Source organism: Balaenoptera musculus, chromosome 11, assembly GCF_009873245.2.
Source record: "Balaenoptera musculus isolate JJ_BM4_2016_0621 chromosome 11, mBalMus1.pri.v3, whole genome shotgun sequence".
NCBI lineage: Eukaryota > Metazoa > Chordata > Mammalia > Artiodactyla > Balaenopteridae > Balaenoptera > Balaenoptera musculus.
The window spans coordinates 65,169,716-65,192,595 of record NC_045795.1 but is presented as its reverse complement, the minus strand read 5'-3'; the positions used below and the strand labels follow the sequence as shown (position 1 = coordinate 65,192,595).

At 46.8% G+C, this 22,880-nt stretch overlaps 2 protein-coding genes and 1 pseudogene across 4 annotated transcripts in view; 2 read left to right on the top strand and 1 right to left on the bottom strand.

Annotated features, from left to right (window-relative positions):
* RHOA (ras homolog family member A) overlaps nt 1–13,467 on the top strand; it is a 57,938-nt gene extending 44,471 nt beyond the window's left edge. For 2 of the 3 annotated variants that reach the window (XM_036867838.1, XM_036867839.1), the window contains 5 exons: nt 778–862; nt 2,403–2,560; nt 6,812–6,932; nt 10,838–10,968; nt 12,205–13,467. In XM_036867838.1, the coding sequence (XP_036723733.1) occupies nt 2,405–2,560; nt 6,812–6,932; nt 10,838–10,968; nt 12,205–12,378 (582 nt within the window). In that variant the 5' untranslated portion in view covers nt 778–862; nt 2,403–2,404 and the 3' untranslated portion in view covers nt 12,379–13,467. The remainder of the gene's footprint in view (nt 1–777; nt 863–2,402; nt 2,561–6,811; nt 6,933–10,837; nt 10,969–12,204) is intronic. The other variant, XM_036867837.1, reaches the window with a different exon arrangement.
* On the bottom strand, nt 915–1,730 carry LOC118903119 (annotated as a pseudogene).
* A 1,039-nt stretch (nt 13,468–14,506) lies between the features above and the next one.
* GPX1 (glutathione peroxidase 1) lies at nt 14,507–15,744 on the top strand. The gene is made up of 2 exons (XM_036870517.1): nt 14,507–14,902; nt 15,180–15,744. Exons 1-2 carry the CDS (start codon nt 14,546–14,548, stop codon nt 15,537–15,539), a joined length of 717 nt encoding a protein of 238 aa, XP_036726412.1. The 5' UTR covers nt 14,507–14,545; the 3' UTR covers nt 15,540–15,744.
* The last annotated feature ends 7,136 nt before the right edge of the window (nt 15,745–22,880 follow it).

Below are 22,880 nucleotides of genomic sequence, written 5' to 3'. Positions count from 1 at the left end.
ATAAGCCAGTCACAAGAGGACAAATACTGTATGATTCCACTTACAAGAGGTAGCTAGAGTAGTAAAATTCATAGAGGCAGAAAGTAGAATGGTGGTTGCCAGAGGGGAGGTAGGGGAAATGGGGAGTTATTGTTTAATGAATATAGAACTTAGGTTTTGGAAGGTGAAAAAAGTTCTGGAAATGGATGGTGGTGATGGTTGCACAACAGTGTTGAATGTAAGTAATGCCACCAAAGTTATTAAGATTTGTTTAAGTGGTAGATTTTATGTATATTTTACTGTGTTTTTTTTCTTTCTTTTTTTTTGTCTGCGTTGGGTCTTGCTGCACGCGGGTTTTCTCTAGTTGAGGTGAGCGGGGCTACTCTTCGTTGCGGTGCCTGGGCTTCTCATTGTGGTGGCTTCCCTTTGCTGCAGAGCACAGGTGGGCTCTAGGCGCGCGGGCTTCAGTAGTTGTGGCACGCCGGCTCAGTAGTTGTGGCTCGCGGGCTCTAGAGTGCAGGCTCAGTAGTTGTGGCACATGGGCTTACTTGCTCTGCAGCATGTGGGATCTTCCCGGACCAGGGCTTGAACCCATGTACCCTGCATTGGCAGGCAGGTTCTTAACCACTGCACCACCAGGGAAGCCCTAATGTGTTTTTTGTTGTTGTTGCTGGTTAATTAAAAAATGTCTCTTGTGGTTTTAGCTCTTAGAGTTGGGTCTGTAATCCATCTTGAGTTAATTCTGTATATGATGTGAGGTAGAGTTCTAATTTTCTTCTTTTGTATATATCTATTCAGTTGTCTCAGCACCATTTGTTGAAAAGGCTGTTTTTCCTCTGTTGGATTGTCTTGGCATCCTCGTTGAAAATTGTTTGACCCTAAGGTGAGGGATTATTTCTGGATTCTCACTTCTACTCTATTGATCTATACATGTCTTTTTTTTTTTTTTTTTTTTACCACAGCACTAAGTTTTATTAGGGATTTCATTAAGGTAAAATCTCTAGGATTAAAGGAGTCAGCTAGGGGGCACAAAGCCCATGAAGCCTCCTCAGATCTCATAGTGAAACACCAACTTAGGTTCTTTGTTGGGATTGCCACCTCGTTCCAGATACAGATTGTTGTAAGGATACTGCTTTGGCCCCACAGGCTGGTAGGTAGGGTAAGTCTCCCTTACCCAAAACATGAACAGCATGAAGGCCACGAAGCCGAAGAGGTGCTTACACATAAGATTCCAAGAAACAGGAGTGGGGGACATGTCTACACGGTTCCTGATATACATGTCTAGGTCCCAGTGCATCGGTTCACCCCAGTTCAACCGCAGGTCTGGGTGGTCCCAGTCATACCATGGATCCCTCTCCTGCTGTGAGTGGTCAGGGAGCTTCAGGTAGTAACCATACCTGTCCGTGCACCCATCGGCACCACGTTTTGGGCTGCCCTTTGCAGCCATCGGACTCCCAGGACCCCCGCCCTGGCTGCTGCCATCTTCACCTTCCTGTTTCACCCCGCACATGCACAAAGACCTATATGTCTGTCTTTATGACAGTGCAACACTGTCTTGATTACTGTACCTTTATAGTAAGTTTTGAAATCAGGAAGTGTAAGTCCTGCAACTTTGCGCTTCATTTTTATGATTGTTTTGGCCATTCTGGGTCCATTGAATTTCCATGTGCATTTTCTGATCAGTTCAATTTCTGCAAAGAAGCCAGCTGGGATTTTGATAGGGATTGTGTTGAATCTGTAGATTAATTTGGAGGATATTGCCATTTAACAATATTGTCTTTTAGTCCATAAACATGAATGTCTTTCCATTTATTTAGATCTTTAATTTCTCTCAACATTGTTTTTTTAAGTTTTCAAGAGTATGTTTTGTACTTCTTTTGTTAAATTTATTCTTACTTGTTCTTTTTGATGCTATTGCAAGTGAAATTGTTTTCTTAATTTCATTTTCAGTTTGTTCATTGCTAGGGAATAGAAATACAATTGATTTTTGTATGTTGATCTTGTACCCTGCAACCTTGCTGAATTTATTAGTTCTAATAGTTTTTTAGTGGATTCCTTAGGATTTCCCATATATAAGATTATGTCATCTGCAAATTAAGATAATTTTACTTCTTCTTTTCCAATCTGGATGTCTTTTATGTTGTCTTTTGACTAATTTCTAGAACCTCCTTAGAAGTGGCAAGAGTGGGTTTTCTTGTCTTGTTCCTGATCTTGGGGGAAAGCTTTCAATATGTTCACCATTAAGTATAATGTTGGTTATGGGTTTTTGGTATGACTTTTTGGTGCCAAATGGAAAGGTGTACTAGCATTTTATATTTTGGTGTGCTACTAGAAGCATGTGCTCCATGGTCAGAAAAGTGTGTGCTATAGACTGAAGCTATTACAGCTTCTTGTGCATTCTAGACAACACTTTTGTGTTTCAGCAATGGCTGCCATCCGGAAGAAACTGGTGATTGTTGGAGATGGAGCCTGTGGCAAGACTTGCTTGCTCATTGTCTTTAGCAAGGACCAGTTCCCAGAGGTGTATGTACCTACGGTGTTTGAGAACTATGTGGCAGATATTGAAGTGGACGGAAAGCAGGTGAGTATACTTTTCATAACAACTGGTACTGTTTTGCATGTTAGGCTATTCATAGAGCCTGGAGAGAATTAGGCCTTTTTGTCTCTTCAGTACGCAATATAACAATAACAAAAATGTTAGAATGAGAAATCCATTCTCATCCTGCCTTTTAGCTCAATTTTGTTCATTTTTAACTTACCATCTAGACTTTGTCCACATTCATATGTATTTCACATGGGGAAGCCTTAGAACATGTGTTCTTTCCAGCTTTATTTATATTTGAAATTTAGTTTGTTGCCAAATGGATCATACTAAAATGAACCTCTTTGTATGGATGGACTTTTTTTTCTGTCATAGTATTTCATTAAGTGCTGAAGTTTGAGATTACTAGGTCAACGGGTCCTTATTGATTATGCTTCTAAAGGGTTGTACTGATCTATACCACCAGCAGTGTGACATTTAAACAACATCGGCACATTTAATTTTTTTAATGTTTTTTTTACTTTAACATAAACAGGCTGCTACATTTGCTTCAATTACCTGTCACTGGTGGTGAGGACAGTGTTTCCTCCTGTCTGCCCTGAAAGCCCACCAGCAAGACTGGAGCAAAGCTCTTCTGGAATTAGATTTTTTTTTCCTCTTCTGCTCCCTTTTGTTGTCAAAATAATATTTTATCCAGATTCCTATACATCTTTTGAAGAGGAATGAAATTCTCATTGCAGATGGGTTAGCTGAAAAGAAAACTAGAACAAGGGGCTCTTTTCCAACACACTCAGTCCTCTTAAGGCATTCAGTCACATGTCTCATGCTGCTAGCACCTAATTTATTGGCTTCCACAATTCTGTCTCCTTTCTTCCTTCTCATATTCTTGCTTTACCTGCTATCCCTTTCTGTCCCAGTATTACCTAGCCTCATTTTGTGGGACTGTGCATGGAAAGCACATTAGGCCAGCTGCTTAGAATTCTAGGGTCCCTCATAGGGTATCTTGATACTTCTATTACCATGAGTAAGCTGCCTAATCTTTGAGCCACTTTCATTTGTAAAGTGGTTTAAGCTATTTTACGGCTGACATCGGGGGTCTATGAAGTGACTGAAGGCATTTGGAAGCACCAAAGCACTTGACAAGTTGGGCTGAACAAGAGCGTACTCAGAACCGTCTTTTATAGTTTATCCAGTTACCGTGTGGGCCACAATGATTGCTCTCATGCCATTAGGAACCCCAAGGCACCCTTCTTGTCAAGAATGGATGAAAAAAACACATGAATTCCAGCGTAACAGAACTTTGTCTGGGTCCTTCCCTGCAGGTGGCCCATCAGTACAGTGTTGCCAATTCAACTTTCAGTCAGTTCTCTGCATGATGATACAGGGTTTCTGTGGGCCTGATAGGAAGATTGGTTTTGTGTAGAGACAGGGCCCAATTGTGACAAGCTGGGTGAAAATGTGTTGAGATCTTTGGGCCTGCTGTCACATAACAGCCCTCTCATCTAATTTAGATTGCCATGCATCATACACAGAAAGACCCAGTGGCTTGAGGAAAACAGGATTAGGTTGGTATTTTCATAGCACATTTCTCAAAAGTCTACTTGAATGTATATTGCTGGTTTTATCTTCTCATTCAGAGAATGACAGCTGTTGGTTGCTATGTGTCTGTGACCATCAGTTGGGAGAGTCTTTTCCACCTGTGGCAGTATATATGTTTTGGGGGTAGTAATGACTCTTCTGTCGTCTTTGAAACATCATCTGTGCCTTGGTGTCTTGGAATGACCAGGATCTTACCTTTAAGAAATTTAGGGACTTTGGGACTTCCTTGGTGGTCCAGTGGTTAAGACTCCACGCTCCCAGTGCAGGGGGCCCAGGTTCGATCCCTAGTCAGGGAACTAGATCCTGCATGCCACAACTAAAAGATCCTACGTGCCGCAACTAAAAGATCCTACGTGCCCCAACGAAGATCTTGCACGTGGCAACAAAGATTCCGCGTGCCACGACTAAGACCCAGCACAGCCAAATAAACAAACGAATAAATAACTTTTTAAGAAATAAAAAGAAATTTAGGGATTTATAAACCTTGAGACCTGGTGCAGCCAAATAAATAAATAAATAAATATATTTTAAAGAGGAAATTTAGGGGCTTCCCTGGTGGCGCAGTGGTTGAGAATCTGCCTGCCAGTGCAGGAGACACGGGCTCGAGCCCTGGTCTGGGAAGATCCCACATGCCGCGGAGCAACTGGGCCCGTGAGCCACAATTACTGAGCCTGCGCGTCTGGAGCCTGTGCTCCGCAACAAGAGAGGCCGCGATAGTGAGAGGCCCGCACACCGTGATGAAGAGTGGCCCCCGCTTGCCACAACTAGAGAAAGCCCTCGCACAGAAACGAAGACCCAACACAGCCATAAATAAATAAATTAATTAATTTAAAAAAAGAAAAGGAAAATTAGGAACTTTGACTTATAAACCTTGAGGAATGGTCTATGAATATCTTTCTTGCTCTGCCAACCTTGAACATGCCTGATGCTGGCAAAATAGAGGAGCCCTTCACCCAGGGAGAGAAACCCTGAAAGAAAGGTACTTGATCTGGAAGAGGGTATCACAGTCTAGCTACCTACCTTAGAGCAAGTCGGTAGCCCCAGGATGGGAGAGGGCGCCTCCTGCAAATGTTCTCATAAAAGTATGCACTAACAGAGCCTAGGGAACCATCCAAAATTCTAGGTGATCATGGTCCAAGAAATAGGCCTACCAAAAATAGAAAGGCCCATTCTGACATGAGACAGTCCTGACACCCTGAAATCATTTATCAGGAGACAATCAGAGTTGGCTGTTGTGTCTGACTGAATACCCATGAGGTGTGGAGGAGCCAGAGGAGTGGGATTTGGCAGAGATTGAATGCACTGTACCATCCTGAGATCAGACCAGCTGTGAGGATTGGGCATCAGTATGTCACAGATTCCTATACCAAGCTGATGGTATGTGTGCGTGACAGAGGCGCAATGGGACATGTGGAAGTTGTGAGTGACACATCCTGGGGCAGAGGTTCAAGGTGGAAGAGATAATTAGCCATCAACTTTAAGGTAGGAATAATATTTAGAAACTCTGAAATATGGGCTCTGAAGATGTTAGGAATAGAAGGCTGTCCTAGGCATTGGAGGGAGAACTCCTTGGGCCCCAAAGGGCTCCTGAGCAAAGGGTGTTAAAAATCCACTGTGACTGTAAGAAGAAGTGACAGGGCTGACTGCAGTGCTGGACAATGTGGAAGCGGGGCTATGTCCAGAGCCCAGACATCAGTTTGCCCTCCTGCCACTGGAAAGTGAGTAGGTTCCCAGCTGTGAAAGGAGTACCCTCCTACCTATGTGATGCTTTCATTCAGCCATTCAGACATTTTTTTGAGCAGTAAAGGCAGAGCCATAGGCCTTTCTTGTCAGCTCAGACCTTGCCTAACACCCAGGATGGTGTCTTTTCTTACCAATCAACTCAAATACAGTCTTGTTTCCACGTTTCCACATTGGAGCAGAATGATGAGACAAAGTAAGGAAATGGTTGAGTTGAGAGTGTATTAGGAAAAGTTACTTGTTCTGGTTTTTCCCTCTCTTGCCTTGTATACCTAGTAGAATGTTGTTTACAGTTGATTTCCCCTCTTGTTCATTCACTTTCTTTCCTATGTAGAATGCTATTTGTAATTAAGTACTTATAAGCTACAGAGTTTTTTGTTTGTTTGTTTATTTATTTGGTTGCATTGGGTCTTCGTTGCTGTGCACGGGCTTTCTCTAGTTGTGTCGAGCGGGCGCTACTCTTCGTTGCGGTGCGCGGGCTTCTCGTTGCAGAGCACGGGCTCTAGGCACACAGGCTTCAGTAGTTGTGGCTCACGGGCTCTAGTGCGCAGGCTCAGTAGTTGCAGCACATGGGCTCAGCTGCTCCACGGCATGTGGGATCTTCCCAGACCAGGGATCGAACCTGTGTCCCCCTGCATTGGCAGGTGGATTCTTAACCACTGTGCCACCAGAGAAGTCCCTACAAAGTTATTTTTGACTTGACATTTTGAATTAGGTACTTTATTCAGTTCTAGCATCTGTTTATAAAATTTGCAGTTTTGAGAAATTTCAACCTAAAATAATTTAAATACCCCTTCCCATCTTCAGGCTTGATTCTAATAAAAGTGAACACTCCTGTATTTTACTATTTTGGACAGTCTGTCATTTGAAGGTACTGTGTTAAGTGTCACTTCTTCTGAAAGTAAGTGGTGGGATTAACCTGCACTCTTATGTTTATTTTTCCTATCATAGGTAGAGTTGGCTTTGTGGGACACAGCTGGGCAGGAAGATTATGATCGCTTGAGGCCTCTCTCCTACCCGGATACTGATGTTATACTGATGTGTTTCTCCATTGACAGCCCTGATAGTTTAGGTGAGTAGCCCTGCAGCCTGATGTTTGTCACTGCCTGTGTGCCTGGCCGACCTTTGGTTTCTCAGGTCCTTTCTGGGCATCAAGTGACTGAAAAGCAGACATGAGTTTCAGAGAAAGAATCATCAGTGGCCAGAGTCCTAGAGCTTTGGGACTGTAGAGCCTGAGCCCTGAGTCCCTTTTCAGCCTAGGTCTCCCATAACTGCCATGTCCACCTTGTAAAGTAGGTGGGTTCCGAATACAAAGCTATTTTTTGTCTTTTTTTGGTTGGGGGGGGGGTGCTGCACTGCACAGCTTGCCCCAACCAGGGCATTGAACCCGCGCCCTCAGCAGTGAAAGCGTGGAGTCCTAACCACTGGACCACCAGGGCATTCCCCAAAGCTATTTTTTGGACTAAGATTTGGGGAAGGTTTTTTTTGGGTGTCCACACCTTTTTTCAGTACTTGATATTGAGCCTGCTGCTTCCCAAAATCTAGACCGACTGATGACTTGGTGATTCCTGGTAATGTTTTTAAGCCCTATTTTAGCCGTTTTATAAAGCGTCTTAGCTAATAGAGACTTGAACCTGACCATTCCACTAGCTCCATTGGCCACATGTGCTTTCCTTCAAAAAAAGAGGGAATGATGCTGACCTCACACTTTGCAAAACAAGGCAGCAAGGCCTGAAACAGAACGTGCTTTCGGTTTGTACTGAAGATGACTAAATGTCTTGCTTGGTGCTGCAGTGCTGTTTTTACAGGGCAGCATGTGGGCCAAGGAGATTATCATTAACACAGATGACTGTTGAGGACCTGCTGGTGGCCTGGGCTGTTGCTGGGGAGTTAGGGTTAGAGTGACCCTTTCTGTGTCATGCTTGTACTCACTTTAATGACAGTACTGGGGGAGGTGCTCTGAGACTTTGAACCACTTGCTCAAGGTCATGCAGCCCAAGGAGCCAAGCTGAGATTGAGCCCCCTGTGCAATATCTCCCAAAACTGAGACAGAGTGGGTGCTCTCTGCTATTGTTTCACTTTGGTTCGTTTTTAACAGTTGTGTTCTAGTTTTGGTTTTCAAATTAATCTGCCTTCCTTTGGAGGGACTGTTAGAAGCCCCTAGAGGCTGAGCTTTAGAGAGAAAATGGAGCCATGTGACACCTTCCCCTCAGACACACACATCATGGACTTAGCCTAAATCCTATAGGAATGAGGAGGATTGTGTGCCCTTTGCCGCCTCATCCAAGGTATAATCCTTTAGGGACAAAAGTACCTTCAGAGCAAAAAAGTTACTCTTCTTCAGTCTCACATTTTCTTTTAAGACTGTGTCTGCTGGTCTCGAAGGAAGTCTGCAGCTTTTGACCTCTGTTTGTTTACTATGACTTGTTTCTTGCTATCCTCTCCCCCAGAGGGCAGGTCCTAGGGAGGAGAGCAGAGGTAGAAAGTAAAGAGGCAAAGAGAGATTGATCTTCCTCTCTGAAATACAAACATACCTAGAGAGACTGCTGGTCACCACAGTAGTATGATAGGTAGGTAGCGCCCCTTTGCTGAGCTGACTGAATTAGCTTGGTTTTGCCAAGGGCCTTTTAAAAGTTCTCTTATCTTGGCTAGGGAGTAGGAGAGAAGTCCACCGGTAGTTTGCCCCAGTAAGATGTGTCTTGGGAACTCAAACGTCTATATCAAGAAACTGAAAAGCTAATGTGAACCTAATGCTGGACTTCGTTTTTACCTGGTTGGATGTTAGACCATGGCCCTGAGTCTAGGTGTAGGATAACAAGTTTGATCAGCAATCAGAATGTTGGTGTGCAGGTTTCAGCCCTGTTGCTGGCCAACCCTGTGACAGTAGTTTACTTTTTGGAACCTCTGCTGTCTCACTGGCAGTTGGTCTAGAGTCTAGATTCTAGTTGAGGCCTGGGGTCAACAAACTTATGTAAAAGGCCAAATAGTAAATATTTTAGGCTTTGTTGGCCATGTGTTCTCTGTTGCACCTCCTGAACTTTGCCACAACTACTCAACTCTGCTGTTGTAGCACAACAGAGCTTGGCTCTGTTGCAGTAAAACTTCACGTATAAAAGTAGACTCTGGGCAAAATTTCATTGGCTTGATCTAGATAAGGATTCCTTTTCTCTGGCTTTATGGAATTCCCAATGGCCCCTAAAGCATCCCAGTGTAAATCCATGTAAAGTGATGTGTCCTGATATCAGATTACTTTGGAGGTGGGAGCAGTCATAGGCGATTGCCATCACTGAATTAAAAAGTAAAAAATTAAGTTTTAAAATCATTTATGAAAAGTGAAGATAAGACAGAGGCAATTCATTTCAGTTTATATGTCCTGAATTCCAGGGGGTGGGGGGGACTTTTGGAGTAATAATTTTATATATTCAGCAAATAATTATTGAGCGCCTGCTTATGGAACCTATATTCTAGATGAAGGGAGACAGAAGAGCAAAAACCACAGTAAATCTGATAGCAAGAAATGTTACAAATAACATTCATAGAGGTGGATATGGAATAGGCCATGGTAGTATGCTGTTTTAGAAGATGACCATAGGACGGTCAGCAACCTCACTGAAAAGGAAACCTCTGAGCAGAGACCTGAAGTAGGTGAGGGAGGCCAACACAAATAGCCAACAAAAGAGTTTCCCAGGCAGAAGGAAGGAGTCCAGTGTAGCTGTAGCAGAGGGAGTGGAGCGAGGGTTGCAGAGCCATGTGGTTAATGGTGTGGACCTCTCCTTTCATCATGAGTGAGATGGGAGCTCTTGGATGGTTTGAACAAAGGAGTGATGTGATCTCACCTTCTCTTTAAAGTGATCACTGTTGCACCTGAACTGAAAACTGACCACAGGGTGCAGAGATAAGAGCAAGATTCAGTACTGAGGCTGTTTGGCTTCACTGTTAGATATGCTGGCCCTTGTCTCTTTATTGCTCTGCACTTCTCTGGGAACCCCTTTGTTCTAGAATAAGGCTTTGAGTTTTAAGTTGTCACATTAGTGATTGACTCTAGCCGCTATAGCAAAGGAGGAAGGAAGCAGACAAGTGTCTGTCTTATGTGCTGAAGAGTGGAGCGTTGAATTATGAGTTTTCCTGACCTTATTCATGTAGCTTCTGTACCTTCTAGCCAGAAGGCAGAGCATCTTTTATATTCTAACTCCTGCCTTTTGGTCTTGAAGTCAGAGAGTGAACAGTTTACTCCTAAAATATAGTGTTATATTACAATCAGTACCATTTGAATGATCATCATACTAAGTATTCTGTACGCATTGACTCAAAATAGCCTCATGTAAGGTATTACTGTTATCCCCATTTTATAGTGTCATCCCTGACACTGAGATGCTCAAGGTGGTGGGTGTGTGAGGTTGAACCCAGGGCACTTGTCCACCATGGTGTACGTAGAACCTTTCTAAATTACTACAGTATTGGCAAGAAGCTACAGCTGGTTATTACTCATTTTCAAAAGCCACTCAAGCCATTTGAAATACCAGTAACCCAAGGGTAGGTCATGCTGAGGGCCCATGAGTAAGGTGTAGAGAAAACATGTGAACCCTGAGCCAGCTATAGCCCCAGAATGGGGACTCCTTCTGTAAGCTGTGGTCAGAATCATCTGCCAGCAGTGACATGGATGGCTGGTGGGGAGCCTTCCTTCTTGGGGCAGGTGGCACCATTGTGGAGTCATCCTTTGCTCCTCTAGAGCCTTTACCTGGTGCCACCTCCAGAGGAGCTGAGCTCCTTGGTGGGACTGAGAAAAGCTGGTGATTCTGTGCTTAAGAGAAGGGGGGTTAGATTTTACCTTTTTCATGGTTTTGAAACTAGTGAAATTCCATTAAATGTCCGGCATATTTCTCAAGAAGTTTTTTTGCAATTTAACTAGGGTTTTTGGAGATTCTTCAAGATAGAATTGTATGTATCCCCAAATTATGTGCATTTTGCTTCTTTCAGAAAACATCCCAGAAAAATGGACTCCAGAAGTCAAGCATTTCTGTCCCAACGTGCCCATCATCCTGGTTGGGAACAAGAAGGATCTTCGAAATGATGAGCACACAAGGCGGGAGCTAGCCAAGATGAAGCAGGTATGGTCTAGGGCAGGGCTCTGTCTTCCTGTAGCATTCTTAAACTCGGGGCCTGGGTTCGAGGTTCAGGGAACCCAGCAGAAACCCTCAAAGGCCAGGCTGTTTCAGAGAAAGTCCCAGAAGCCTCTCTCTGTCCATCCGGCCCTCACTGACTCGGGCCTGCACAGAGGGGGTCCCTAAAACTCCCTAGTCCTGTAAGATGGAACCTCTCTTGTGAGGTAGTGCTGTGCCCCGAAGATTGCCTGCCTGAGAAAGGACCATCACAGCAGTAGTCAGTGCTTCAGATTCAGGAACTTTATCAGGCTCTTGATTGCCCTCTCCAGTTATTACTTTCGTATATGTGAGGCTAAAGATAAATTGGTGGCAACTGAAGGATCAGGAAATCCTGATGGCAGGGAGTCCAAACAGAGAGCCCTAATGCCTTTATAAAAGTGATGGTGGGGGCTTCCCTGGTGGCGCAGTGGTTGAGAATCTGCCTGCCAGTGCAGGGGACACGGGTTCGAGCCCTGGTCCGGGAAGATCCCACATGCCGCGGAGCAACTAGGCCCGTGAGCCACAACTACTGAGCCTGCGCGTCTGGAGCCTGTGCTCCACAACAAGAGAGGCCACGATAGTGAGAGGCCCGCGCACCGCGATGAAGAGTGGCCCCCACTTGCCACAACTAGAGAAAGCCCTCGCACAGAAACGAAGACCCAACACAGCCAAAAATAAATAAATAATAATAAAATTTTAAAAAAAAAAGTTTAAAAGTGATGGTGGAGGTGACATCTTGGCTTCTGAGAAGCCAGATGGCCCAATGATAGGACTTCCCCACTGCAGGAGTGTCTTGAGGTCTTTTGCACGGGTTCTCCTCCTGAGGTTTCTCTGTCTGAATGTGAAGGTCAGGATCTATTTCCTTCCCTGAGCATTCAATCCTCTGTGAAGCTAACTACAGGAAGACCCAAGGGCTTACCCTGGATCAACAGCTTGAGTAATTTGCCCTTGATTCCCTCAACCCTCTAGGGCTTCTCTGGCCTCTCCTTTTCTCTCTACTTCCCAGAGAAGAGCGTGTTTGACAGGGATTTTTTATATATTGGAGGTGGGGGTCACCCCATATGAGTGTCATAAGACAGAACTCAAATCTGGGAGTTCGGCAGCTTTTTAAAAGCAGTCTTTTAGCTGAATTTGAATATTCTACACCTACTTACTATATGTATGTAACGCTGTTAACTAAAAGTGCTCTCTTCTCTTTGCTAGGAGCCAGTAAAACCGGAAGAAGGCAGAGATATGGCAAACAGGATTGGCGCTTTTGGGTACATGGAGTGTTCAGCAAAGACCAAAGATGGAGTGAGGGAGGTTTTTGAAATGGCCACGAGAGCTGCTCTGCAAGCCAGACGTGGGAAGAAAAAATCTGGGTGCCTTGTCTTGTGAAACCCTGCTGCAAGCACGGCCCTCATGCGGTTAATTTTGAAGTGCTGTTTATTAATCTTAGTGTATGATTACTGGCCTTTTTCATTTATCTATAATTTACCTAAGATTACAAATCAGAAGTCATCTTGCTACCAGTATTTAGAAGCCAACCATGATTATTAATGATGTCCAACCCACCTGACCCACCAGGGTCCTTCTGACACTGCTCTAACAGCCCTCCTCTGCACTCCCACCTGACACACTAGGCGCTAATTCAAGGAATTTCCTAACTTCTTGCTTCTTTCTAGAAAGAGAAACAGTTGGTAACTTTTGTGAATTAGGCTGTAACTACTTTATAACTAACATGTCCGCCTCTCATCTTTCAGCTGCCAAGGTACTCTGGTGAGTCACCACTTCAGAGCTTTACTCATTTTAACAGATTTCATTGGCATAGCTCTGGGTGGCAATCCAGTTTTTTGAAAATGTGCTCAGCCAGAAAGGCCCAAGTTCACGCAGCTGTGGCAAAGTTACAGTTCTGTGGTTTCATGTTAGTTACCTTATAGTTACTGTGTAATTAGTGCCGCTTAATGTATGTTACCAAAAATAAATATATCTACCCCAGACTAGATGTAGTATTTTTTGTATAATTGGATTTCCTAATACTGATATTTGTCATCCTCACAGAAAGTGTATTGGTTTTTTTAAAAAAAAGAAAGTGTATTTGAAAATAAAGTCAGATGGAAAATTCATTTTTTAAATTCCCGTTTTGTCAGTTTCTCTGAAAAAAGATGGCCATGTCTCCCCTTTTCGGCCCCACTTATTCCAGTACCCCCTTCCCCAGAGCTGGGCTAAGTAAATAGGAATTTGGTTTTATGCCTGAGGCACTTAGATACTTCAGAAGGTGGCATAACCTGTCTCACCTGGACGGCAGGATCTGGCTCTAGTTCACAGTGCTCTTTTTTCTCACTGTATCCAGGTTCCCTCCCAGAGGAGCCACCAGTTCTCTTGGATGGCCCACAGTTTCTCTGTCCTCTCCAGCTGACTAAACTTTTTTTCTGTACCAGTTAATTTTTCCAACTACTAATAGAATAAAGGCAGTTTTCTAAACTTCCTGTATCCTGGTGTTTGTGTTGGCTCTCTCCAGGGCTGGGAATGGAGGATGAATTCTGCCTAGCTCACCTTGGAAGGGTTCCTTCAGGGGGCAAAGTACCGGCTTGCCCACCCCTACCCCAAAGCTGGCACTAACCTGGCTCCTCCCAAAGAGGTGGAAATGATTATCTTGTGTCACATTCAAGTTCAGAGTGGGGTGGGGTAGGGAATGCAGCCGACTGAGGGGTACTCCAAGCAGTCGTTCTTCTGGACAAATCTTAGTGTGATATTTTCCTCTTCTTACTACCTGTCCATTTTCAGTGTCTTTTACTTCCTCGCCTGAGCTCCAGATGAAGTTGAGGATGGTCTGAAATCGACTGAGTCCCCTTGGCCCTGCATGCTTTTGGTCTCCCCTCCAGGGGTCTGGAGCAGGGCCTGAGCAGTGACCCCAGAAAACCTGTGTAAGGGTCGTGCCACACTGGGGGTGTAAAAGTAGGAGGGAAACCAGAGGCCAGGAGGAGAACACAGTCTAGGGCAGCCCCAGAATGCAAGGAAATGGGTTAGAAAGAGCTGGCTGCCCACCCCCTTTCTCCCCAGCATTGCCCACCCTCCTCCAACTTAACCTTCCTAGAACCAGGAAGTGTCAACACAGAGGACTTGCCTTAGCAGCTGCTGCTAACTGCACCATCATCACAAGTCATAACTCCCTCTGCGCCTGACAATAGGGCACGTTCCCGGGGAGTAGTAATATGGCATAGGCTGGGAGGGCTGTGTGGCCACAGGCAGCGAACGATTCTGTTGCTGGCGAGTCTCCCCGTGCCGGGCCCCAATCCCTGAAGAACCATTGAGAAAGAATCCGGAGCCCTCTTCGGCCTGGGCTCTGGGCTGGATAATCCGGGCTATTGCCACAGTGCCGGCGCTGCGCTCCCTGGGCGGGACCAAATGCATCCGCGCCTCGGCACGGTCTGGGCGGTGTCCGCATCCGGCCCGACCGCACCCTCCAGCCTCGCGGGACCACAGCCGTAGGACAGAGGCCGGATGAGGCGGGACCGAGCGGGGGAGGGGCGGGTAGGAGCGGCCGGAAAAGTGCCCGAGCCACATGACCCCGGTCGCCCGCCTGTTAAAAAGAGGCGCTTCCCGGACCCCCTGTTCGTCTAGTCCGCGGCTCTCTCCTGTCTTTTTGGGCACCCACACCATGTGCGCCGCTCAGCGCTCGGCGGCCGCCCTGGCGGCAGCGGCCCCGCGCTCGGTGTACGCCTTCTCTGCGCGCCCACTGGCCGGCGGGGAGCCCGTGAACTTGGGGTCCCTGAGGGGCAAGGTGCTGCTCATTGAGAACGTGGCGTCGCTCTGAGGCACAACTGTCCGGGACTACACCCAGATGAATGACCTGCAGCGGCGCCTCGGGCCCCGGGGCCTGGTCGTGCTCGGCTTCCCGTGCAACCAGTTTGGGCATCAGGTGCGCCGGGCCGGGCGGAGCGGGGGTGGGCGTGCGACCGGGGTTAGGAGCGCCGGCGGACGACCCGCCGGGCCCAGCAGCCGCGCGGCCTGGGGGCGGAGAGGCGGCCCACCGGCTCGCTTCCCTCCGGCGCTCATCCCGGCTGGGGTTGAGGTCCACCCTGGGGTTGTGCAAGAAAGGCACAGTCTAGTGACTCATGGAGAAACTTAATGTTTGCAGTTAGAAGGCTTCCCTTCCCCTCGCAGCCCCGGGTCCCAGCTGCTCTCCCCTCCCGCAGGAAAATGCCAAGAACGAGGAGATCCTGAATTGCCTCAAGTACGTACGACCAGGCGGCGGGTTCGAGCCCAACTTCATGCTCTTCGAGAAGTGCGAGGTGAATGGCGAGAAGGCCCATCCGCTCTTCGCCTTCCTTCGGGAGGCTCTGCCCACGCCCAGTGACGACGCCACTGCCCTCATGACAGACCCCAAGTTCATCACCTGGTCTCCGGTGTGCCGCAACGACGTTGCCTGGAACTTCGAGAAGTTCCTGGTGGGCCCAGACGGTGTTCCCGTACGCAGGTACAGCCGCCGCTTTCTGACCATCGACATCGAGCCTGATATCGAAGCCCTGCTGTCCCAGGGGCCCAGCTGTGCCTAGGGTGCCCCTCCTACCCCTGCTGCTTGGCAGTCACAGTGTTGCCCTCTGGGGATTTTATCCATGAAGGTGTTTCCTCTAAACCTGCATGGAGGAATGCCAGATGTCCAGGAAAATCCCCGGAGATGGGCACTGGTCCTGTCCATCCCAGCCTCCCCTTTCCCAGACCACAGCTTTCTCATTAATAAAGTGCTGAGTGTGAGCAGAACTGTGTGTATGTCCTGTGTCATTGTCAGATGGGGACACCTTTCCTACTAACCTCACTGTCATAGGGCTGGGAGCTTAAGCCCCCATTCCTTGGCTGGCATTACCTAGCCAAGCCTGAACATCCCAAAATTTTGTCTGCAATGGAATTCACTCTTTCCTATGTGGGAATCCTAGCTCCTGTCTCAGCGTTTCTCCCTCTGCCAGGACATGCAGCAGGGCCATCCTGAGGCCCTGTTACAAGAGAAAGTCTTTATTTCAAAAAGAGGAAGAAATTTCAAAGGCTGACTGCCTATCCTCAGTAGTTAGGCCTCTCCTTTCTGAGTATTTGCTCTGCTCAAAATGACCTTCACAAAAAATAACACCATGGGCTCCCACTCAACGTTTAGAGTCCGTGGCTTTGTAACTGCAGAACCAGCCCAAACTGGCCCCGCTCTGTTGATAACAAGATACTGAGTTGTTCTTCAGAGATAGCAGAACAAAACTGCAAGTCATGCAGCAGAGGAGAAATTTTGAATTCTAATAATGCCTGGAACCAAGTTTTTCCACCTCCACCCCTCCTCCCCCACACACAACCAAAAGAACCCGGACATGACCAGAACCTGAATGCTGGAACCCTTTCAGAAGTGAAAGATCCATTGTCCAGGAAGACCCAGTGCTGAAGTCCCCTTTACCATACCTTACCATAAATGGCCAAGTTCCAAAGCCCTCCAGTCAAAACCTGCCCCACCAGTACTTCCACATATGAACCCATCCTCCCCTAACTCAAAAAAGTTTGACCAAACCCCAGATTAGGGAGATTTGAGAGCCTTGCCTCCTGTCTCCTTGCCGGTCAACCTCGCAATAAAGCTCTTTGCTCAAAAGTGGGTGCCATAGTATTGGCTTCTAAGTGTGTTGGGCAGCAAGTCCTTACTTGGTAACAGCCTCCTCAAGTGTTAGGGCCATACAAGCCCACTTTACACAGTTGACAGCTTATGCAACATAACTTTCTTTCCCCATTACTTTGCTAGATCTTCTTTGCATAGGGCTACCCAGCGCTTCTATCTGCTCTGATGCTGTGCTTACCGGCTGCTGCCTCTCAGGTACTCAGAAGAGTATACAACTGGTTGTTCTGACCATGCCCTGCAGTTGCAATTGCATGGTCAGGCTTAGGGTAGGTGCGTATCTTGGAGGCCAGCACTGCTTCTCAGGTATGGCTCAGGTCCAACTTCTCCATCTGTTGTTCCTGTTGTCAGTAGTCTTGAGACAGACCTAGAGCCACTTCCTATCACAATACAAGGGACTCTGCCGGGCTTGTATGCAATGAGGCTTCTGTTTGGACAGACAAGCACCCAGATATGTGTTATCAGTCCAGAACACGGTCCAGAGGTTCTGGGGTCCCAATGTTTATGCTCAAATTGGTGGCTCAAGTCCCTTCTGTGTCTTAACCAACTCTCAAGAACTTTTCTTCCAACCCTAAGCAGGCATCTTTGCTGCTGCCCTCCCCCTCTGCCTGCCCTTAGGTCATTAAGGGCTATTTCTGTTCTGGCTCCCTCTGTCTCCATCATCAAAACGCCCACCTCCCTCTGGCTGCAAGGCCTCTCCACCTCGCTTTTGAGTCCCCTCTGAGGTAACAAGGCAGAGCTCTGTTCCCCATTGAGACCCCACTCTATCTGTGCTCCTCTCAGAACCAAAAGTCTTGATTACATCTGTGAGTGACTGGTCTGCTTCCCCAGAGGGTGAAAGTCTGGGAGGTGGAAAGGGGCTGGTCATCTCCTCAGGGTCCATAGAGCCTGGTGTATAGCATGAATCAGCCACTGTTCGTCAATTAATATAAAGAGAAAAACATTCCACTCAAAACAGGGTCAGGGGGACTTCCCTGGTGGCACAGTGGTTAAGAATCCGCCTGTCAAGGCAGGGGACGCAGGTTTGATCCCTGGTCTGGGAAGATCCCACATGCCATGGAGCAACTAGGCCCGTGTGCCACAACTACTGAGCCCACGCACTGCAACTACTGAAGCCCGCGCGACTAGAGCCCGTGCTCCGCAACAGGAGAAGCCACCACAATGAGAAGCCCACGCACCACAATGAAGAGGAGCCCCCACTCTCCGCAACTAGAGAAAGCCCGCGTGCAGCAACGAAAACCCAACACAGCCAAAAGTAAAAAAATAATAAAATTAAAAACAAACAAACAAAAAAACAGGGTCAGGGATTTTTGAGGATTATTTGTAGACTCCAAATCTGACTGCTGGAATGGAAACTAACAACCTATACACCTGGGTATATCTGGGTATACCTAGGCCCTCTTTGACCTCCTTAAACCCCACATCTCTTCTGTAAAAGCCCTTTGCTCCTTTATTGCAACACTCATCATTCAGCCCTGTGCCATATACTCTGCTGGGTGCCAGGATACAGTCCTCAGGAAAGCAGAAAGACTCTATAATTACTAAATGCATGTTTAGTTCTATGAGAGTAGTATGGCGTACTTTGAGAATAAATTAGAGGGCCTGGCCCAGTGGGGAGGATCACGCTTTTGTCTCTTGGAGGGAGTGACAGTGAAGCTGAAGAGAGGTTAAGGAGCAGTTAGCTGAGGAACAAGCTGATGGAGGGTGGACAGGCAGGGAGTTCAGTGTGTGAAGGTCTGAGATGGAAAGGTGGCATCACTGACAATCAGGTAACACAAGGAGGAGCAGGTGTGGGGAGAAGAAAAGTGTTTAGATTCAGATTTGGCACATGAGACATCCAGATGGAGATATCTGGAGCAGGTGCTTACAAGAGGCTCAGAAAAGGAATTTGGGTTGGAGACAAAGGTCTAGTCAAGGGGCCAGTAAGTAGCCATTGGAGAGGATACGGTCTCACCTGGGGAGAGTGGCAAGAAGATCAGGGGGCCTAAACTTGAGGCCTATGAATTCACAGTGCTTCTGGGTCAGATGGCAGAGAGGCACAGCTGGAACAGTGATGGATGGAGTCAAAGAGCCGAGGCAAGGGACATTTCATAAAGAATTGTTAGCTGGGGGCACTTCCCTGGTGGTCCAGTGGTTAGGATTCTGCGCTTCCATTGCAGAGGGCACGGGTTCAATCCCTGGTCAGGGAACTAAGATCCCGCATGCCTCACGGAGTGGCCAAAATTTAAAAAATAAAAAGAATAGTTATCTGGGATGAGTGCTTGTGAACTGAGGGTTCCTCAGCAAGTGCAGTGTCAGGGGGAGCTAGAGCTGTAACCAGACAGCCAGTGCCCGAGATCTACCAGGTCCTATTCTGGGAGCTAATACACAGTGCCGAAAAATCACCTGGGTGCTTGTTAAAAGCTATGTCCACGGCCCCCCTCCAGAGATGCTGATGTGGATAGCCTGGGGATTTAGGGTCCTATTCAATGTCCTACAGCTGAACCCATGAGGAGAGACTTCCTGCTCCAACTCTCCCCTTTCCTGTAAAGGGTCAGTGTGGCCCGGGCCACACTCTCTGGTTAGGCTCTGGGATGGGAATCCAGGGCTTTCCAAACTGACTCCAACTTCTTCCCCTCTGGGTACCTGGTGACTCACCCCTCCTTGCCCACTTTTTGTTTTTTTTTTTTTCTTCAGTTTATGCCTTGGGCTGCAAGAGAAAGGAAATTCTGAGATCCCCATGTGGCTGACACTGGCTGGTGAATAATCCTCCTCAGACTTGAAGCTGCATGCCTCCTTTAACTGTCCTTTTCAACTCTCTCTTTTTCTGGGAACCCTAAGACTAAAGCCGGTTAACACTTCATCTTCCCCCAAAACACACACACATTCTTTCTCATTCAACCATGCAACTGCTACTGGCTCTGACCTGCACCCACTCCACCCCATTGTGAATCAGCAGCTCAAATTAACAAGTAAAAGTGAAGGAATCCCAGTGAACCTGCCTGCGGTCCTGGCCTTTGGTAGCAGTGCCTCCCGGGACACTGCCTGATCTGGGAGCAGGCAGCAGTATTTAGGCCACAGGTCTTCTGAGAAGGGGATGGGTTGTGCTGTTACTCAGTAGGTTCAGAAGCCTCCATTTTAGCAGTTCTTCCAGAAATGCTGGTTTTAAATATTTTTTTTAAACATTAAATCTGATAAAATATGTATATGTATATTAAATCACAATGTACACACTAAAATTTATTTGTCAACTATACCTCAACAAAGCTGAAAAAAAATCTGATAAAATTCATTTGGTCAGGCACTTCTTGCACAATTAGTTCTTTATCAGATGACTTCCTCATTCTGTCTTGATGTAGTTCCACAAACAACATTTAAAATAAGCTTATTTTCAGTGAGGCATTCCTGGCCTGACCAGCCTTTTCTCATAAGTTTTAACTTTGGGGTAATATTGAGTAAAAAATACTTGCTAAAGCTTTCCACAAGAGAAATAAATCCATCCACAGCATGGATTTTTAAAGAATGGGCAGGGATCCCTGTCAGAGTACTCTGAATTTGGCAGGTTTTTGTTATTACAATCACCAAATAGGCTAGATAAGCATGCTTTCATAGAGGTGTGACACACCTGGGATGGCACTAAAATAAAGCCCAGCTGGAGCTGGTCAGTAAGTTACTGGGCATCAGGCACTGCTGGATTGGGAAGCAGGAGCTCAGATGAGAGAAGTTCTTGCCCAAGGAGTGAGGGCTTATGGGCACTGGCCCTGGGGGTAACAGAGAAGCCAACTTGAGATCTGACATCCTTCAGCTTTGACCTACCCAAGAACTCAAATCCAGACTTGTCACGTGAAAAAACAAAAATAAAATCACTAACTAGGTGGGCCACTTGCTGGTGGGTATTCTGTTAGTTGCATCCAGAAGCATTGAAACTGACAGGACATGACAATGATGTGCTGGGCAGAGGCCCAGTAGCTCTTCTATCATTCATCCTGCAGACAGAAACCCCACTCCCAGCACCCCTCCCAGGTCCAGTGTAGCCATGGCCAGCAAGGCCAAGGTAGGAGACCACAGACAGGCTCACTTAATCCAAATGCCCAGAGTCGGGGCAGTATCCAGGGGCAGGTGCAGCCCACCTTGGGTGGTGTCCTACAGTCCTGCAGGCTACCTGACTCCACAGGGAGGCGACTGGAGGGAATCTGAGCCTCCCTGCAGAAGAAGCACCTATTACCCCAGCCTCCTCTGTCCCCAGCACGTGGCTATATCTGTGTACATGTGTGTGAATCTAAAGAAGCCCTGGTCCCCTCAGGATTCCTTGGAAGACTCATCATGCATCCTCAAAGGTCGGGGGGATGTTAAGCATACTGTTTTTTTTTCTTCTGGGCCTCACCGCTGCACAGCATGTGGGATCTTAGTTCCCTGACTAGGGATTGAACCCGCACCCCCTGCACTGGAAGTGCGGAGTCTTAACTACTGGACCACCAGGGAAGTCCCTCCCTTTTTCTTATCTTTAATTTTTTTTTCATCCTTAATGTTAAGCATACCTCTGCTTCCTACACCAGTTGCTTATGTTTCCTTCCTAGCGAAGTGTCTACAGCATCACCCTCCATGTTCCTCTAGCACTTTTATCACACAACACACTATAATTACATGTGAAAACATCTTCCCCAACCTCACTGGCTGGGAACCCCTGGACGGTAGGGACTGTGAGGACATAACAGATTATCAGTCAAATGAAAAAAATGACTACTATCTGGATAATTCTTTCATTCATTCACCCAAGAAATGCTTATGGAGAATTTGCTCTGTGCAAAGGGAAAACGACACATACAATTAATATCTAACAATTAATATCTAAATGCTTATTTAAGGTTAAGACATTGATGGTAACAGAATTAGAGCAGGAAGAGGAGACACGACCACACATGGGCCCAGGACACAACACCTTCCCCACCCAATCAGGGCTAGCTACCGACAGTGGCATAACCAGAATGGAATCTCCAACGTGGGAAAAAATGATCCCACGTCCTTTCTGTGAGATTCATTCAGTTTTTTGCCTCTGTCACCTTCCCCAGTAACCTAACCCTTATGTAACAGAGGTGAAAGTGTCACTGATAAGACATTTAATTCTTCTAAAATGTACCTCTAGCGCCTTTCACTTTTTCACAGTCCCCTGGGCAAGGTAAGGAAGCACAGGCAAAAAGGAAAAAAAAGTATTTCTCTCCTGATGCCACCTCTAATCAAAAGGTGCCCAAGGGACTTCCCTGGTGGTGCAGTGGTTAAGAATCCCCCTGCCAATGCAGGGGACACAGGTTCGATCCCTGGTCCGGGAAGATCCCACATGCCGCAGAGCAACTAAGCCTGTGGGCCAAAACTACTGAGCCCGCGTGCCACAACTACTGAAGCCCACACTTTCTAGGGTCCACGTGCCACAACTACTGAGCCCACGTGCTGCAACTACTGAAGCCCACGTGCCTAGTGCCCACGTTCCACAACAAGAGAAGCCACTGCAATGAGAAGCCCACGCCCCGCAATGAAGAGTAGTCCCCGCTCACCACAACTAGAGAAAGCCCGCACGCAGCAACGAAGACTCAATGCAGCCAAAAAAAAAAAAAAAGGTGCCCAGTATTTGTGAATACAGCCACACGTGCTCTGTGATTGCCGGCCAAGTGTGGACCAAGGGTGACTGGGGAGGGCCAACTCCAGGTAGGTTTAGAGCAAGCCATAGTACCAGCCAAGGCAAGAACTTCATGATTTGGAACCAAATAAAACTTAAAGTTCACACACCCAGACATTACGAACACTCAATTAGATAGATCATCACAGTCCAAGATCGTAGTATGTAACCAATCAGCCAGACCTGTTGCCTCCAGCTCTCTTCCTGCTTTCCTTCCTGTTGTTGTGCTCCAAGCTCCCTTGGCAATGGGTGAGTTGTTCAGTTCTGGGGTTTGGTTGTGGGGCAAAGAGAGGGGTCTACTAGGCCCATACCTCTCCCTAGGGGAAATGGCCCAACAGAGAACACAGTCCTGGGGCCAGGGTGTCTCCTGAGTTGAATCACTCAACTCCTTTCCTCCCAAATCCGCGGGTCACTCTCACAACAGCAGGAACACACAGGCAGATGTTCATTGTTTCTAGTTCTCAGTTTTTAACATATAATCAAACTCACTAAGAAAGTTTTAAAACTAGAAATAATGGTGATCTTCTGGTTATGAAGTTTCACTTTATTCCTTGCATTTTAACTACTGGCACTTGATAATTTTAATATAAATTTTTAGGGACTACC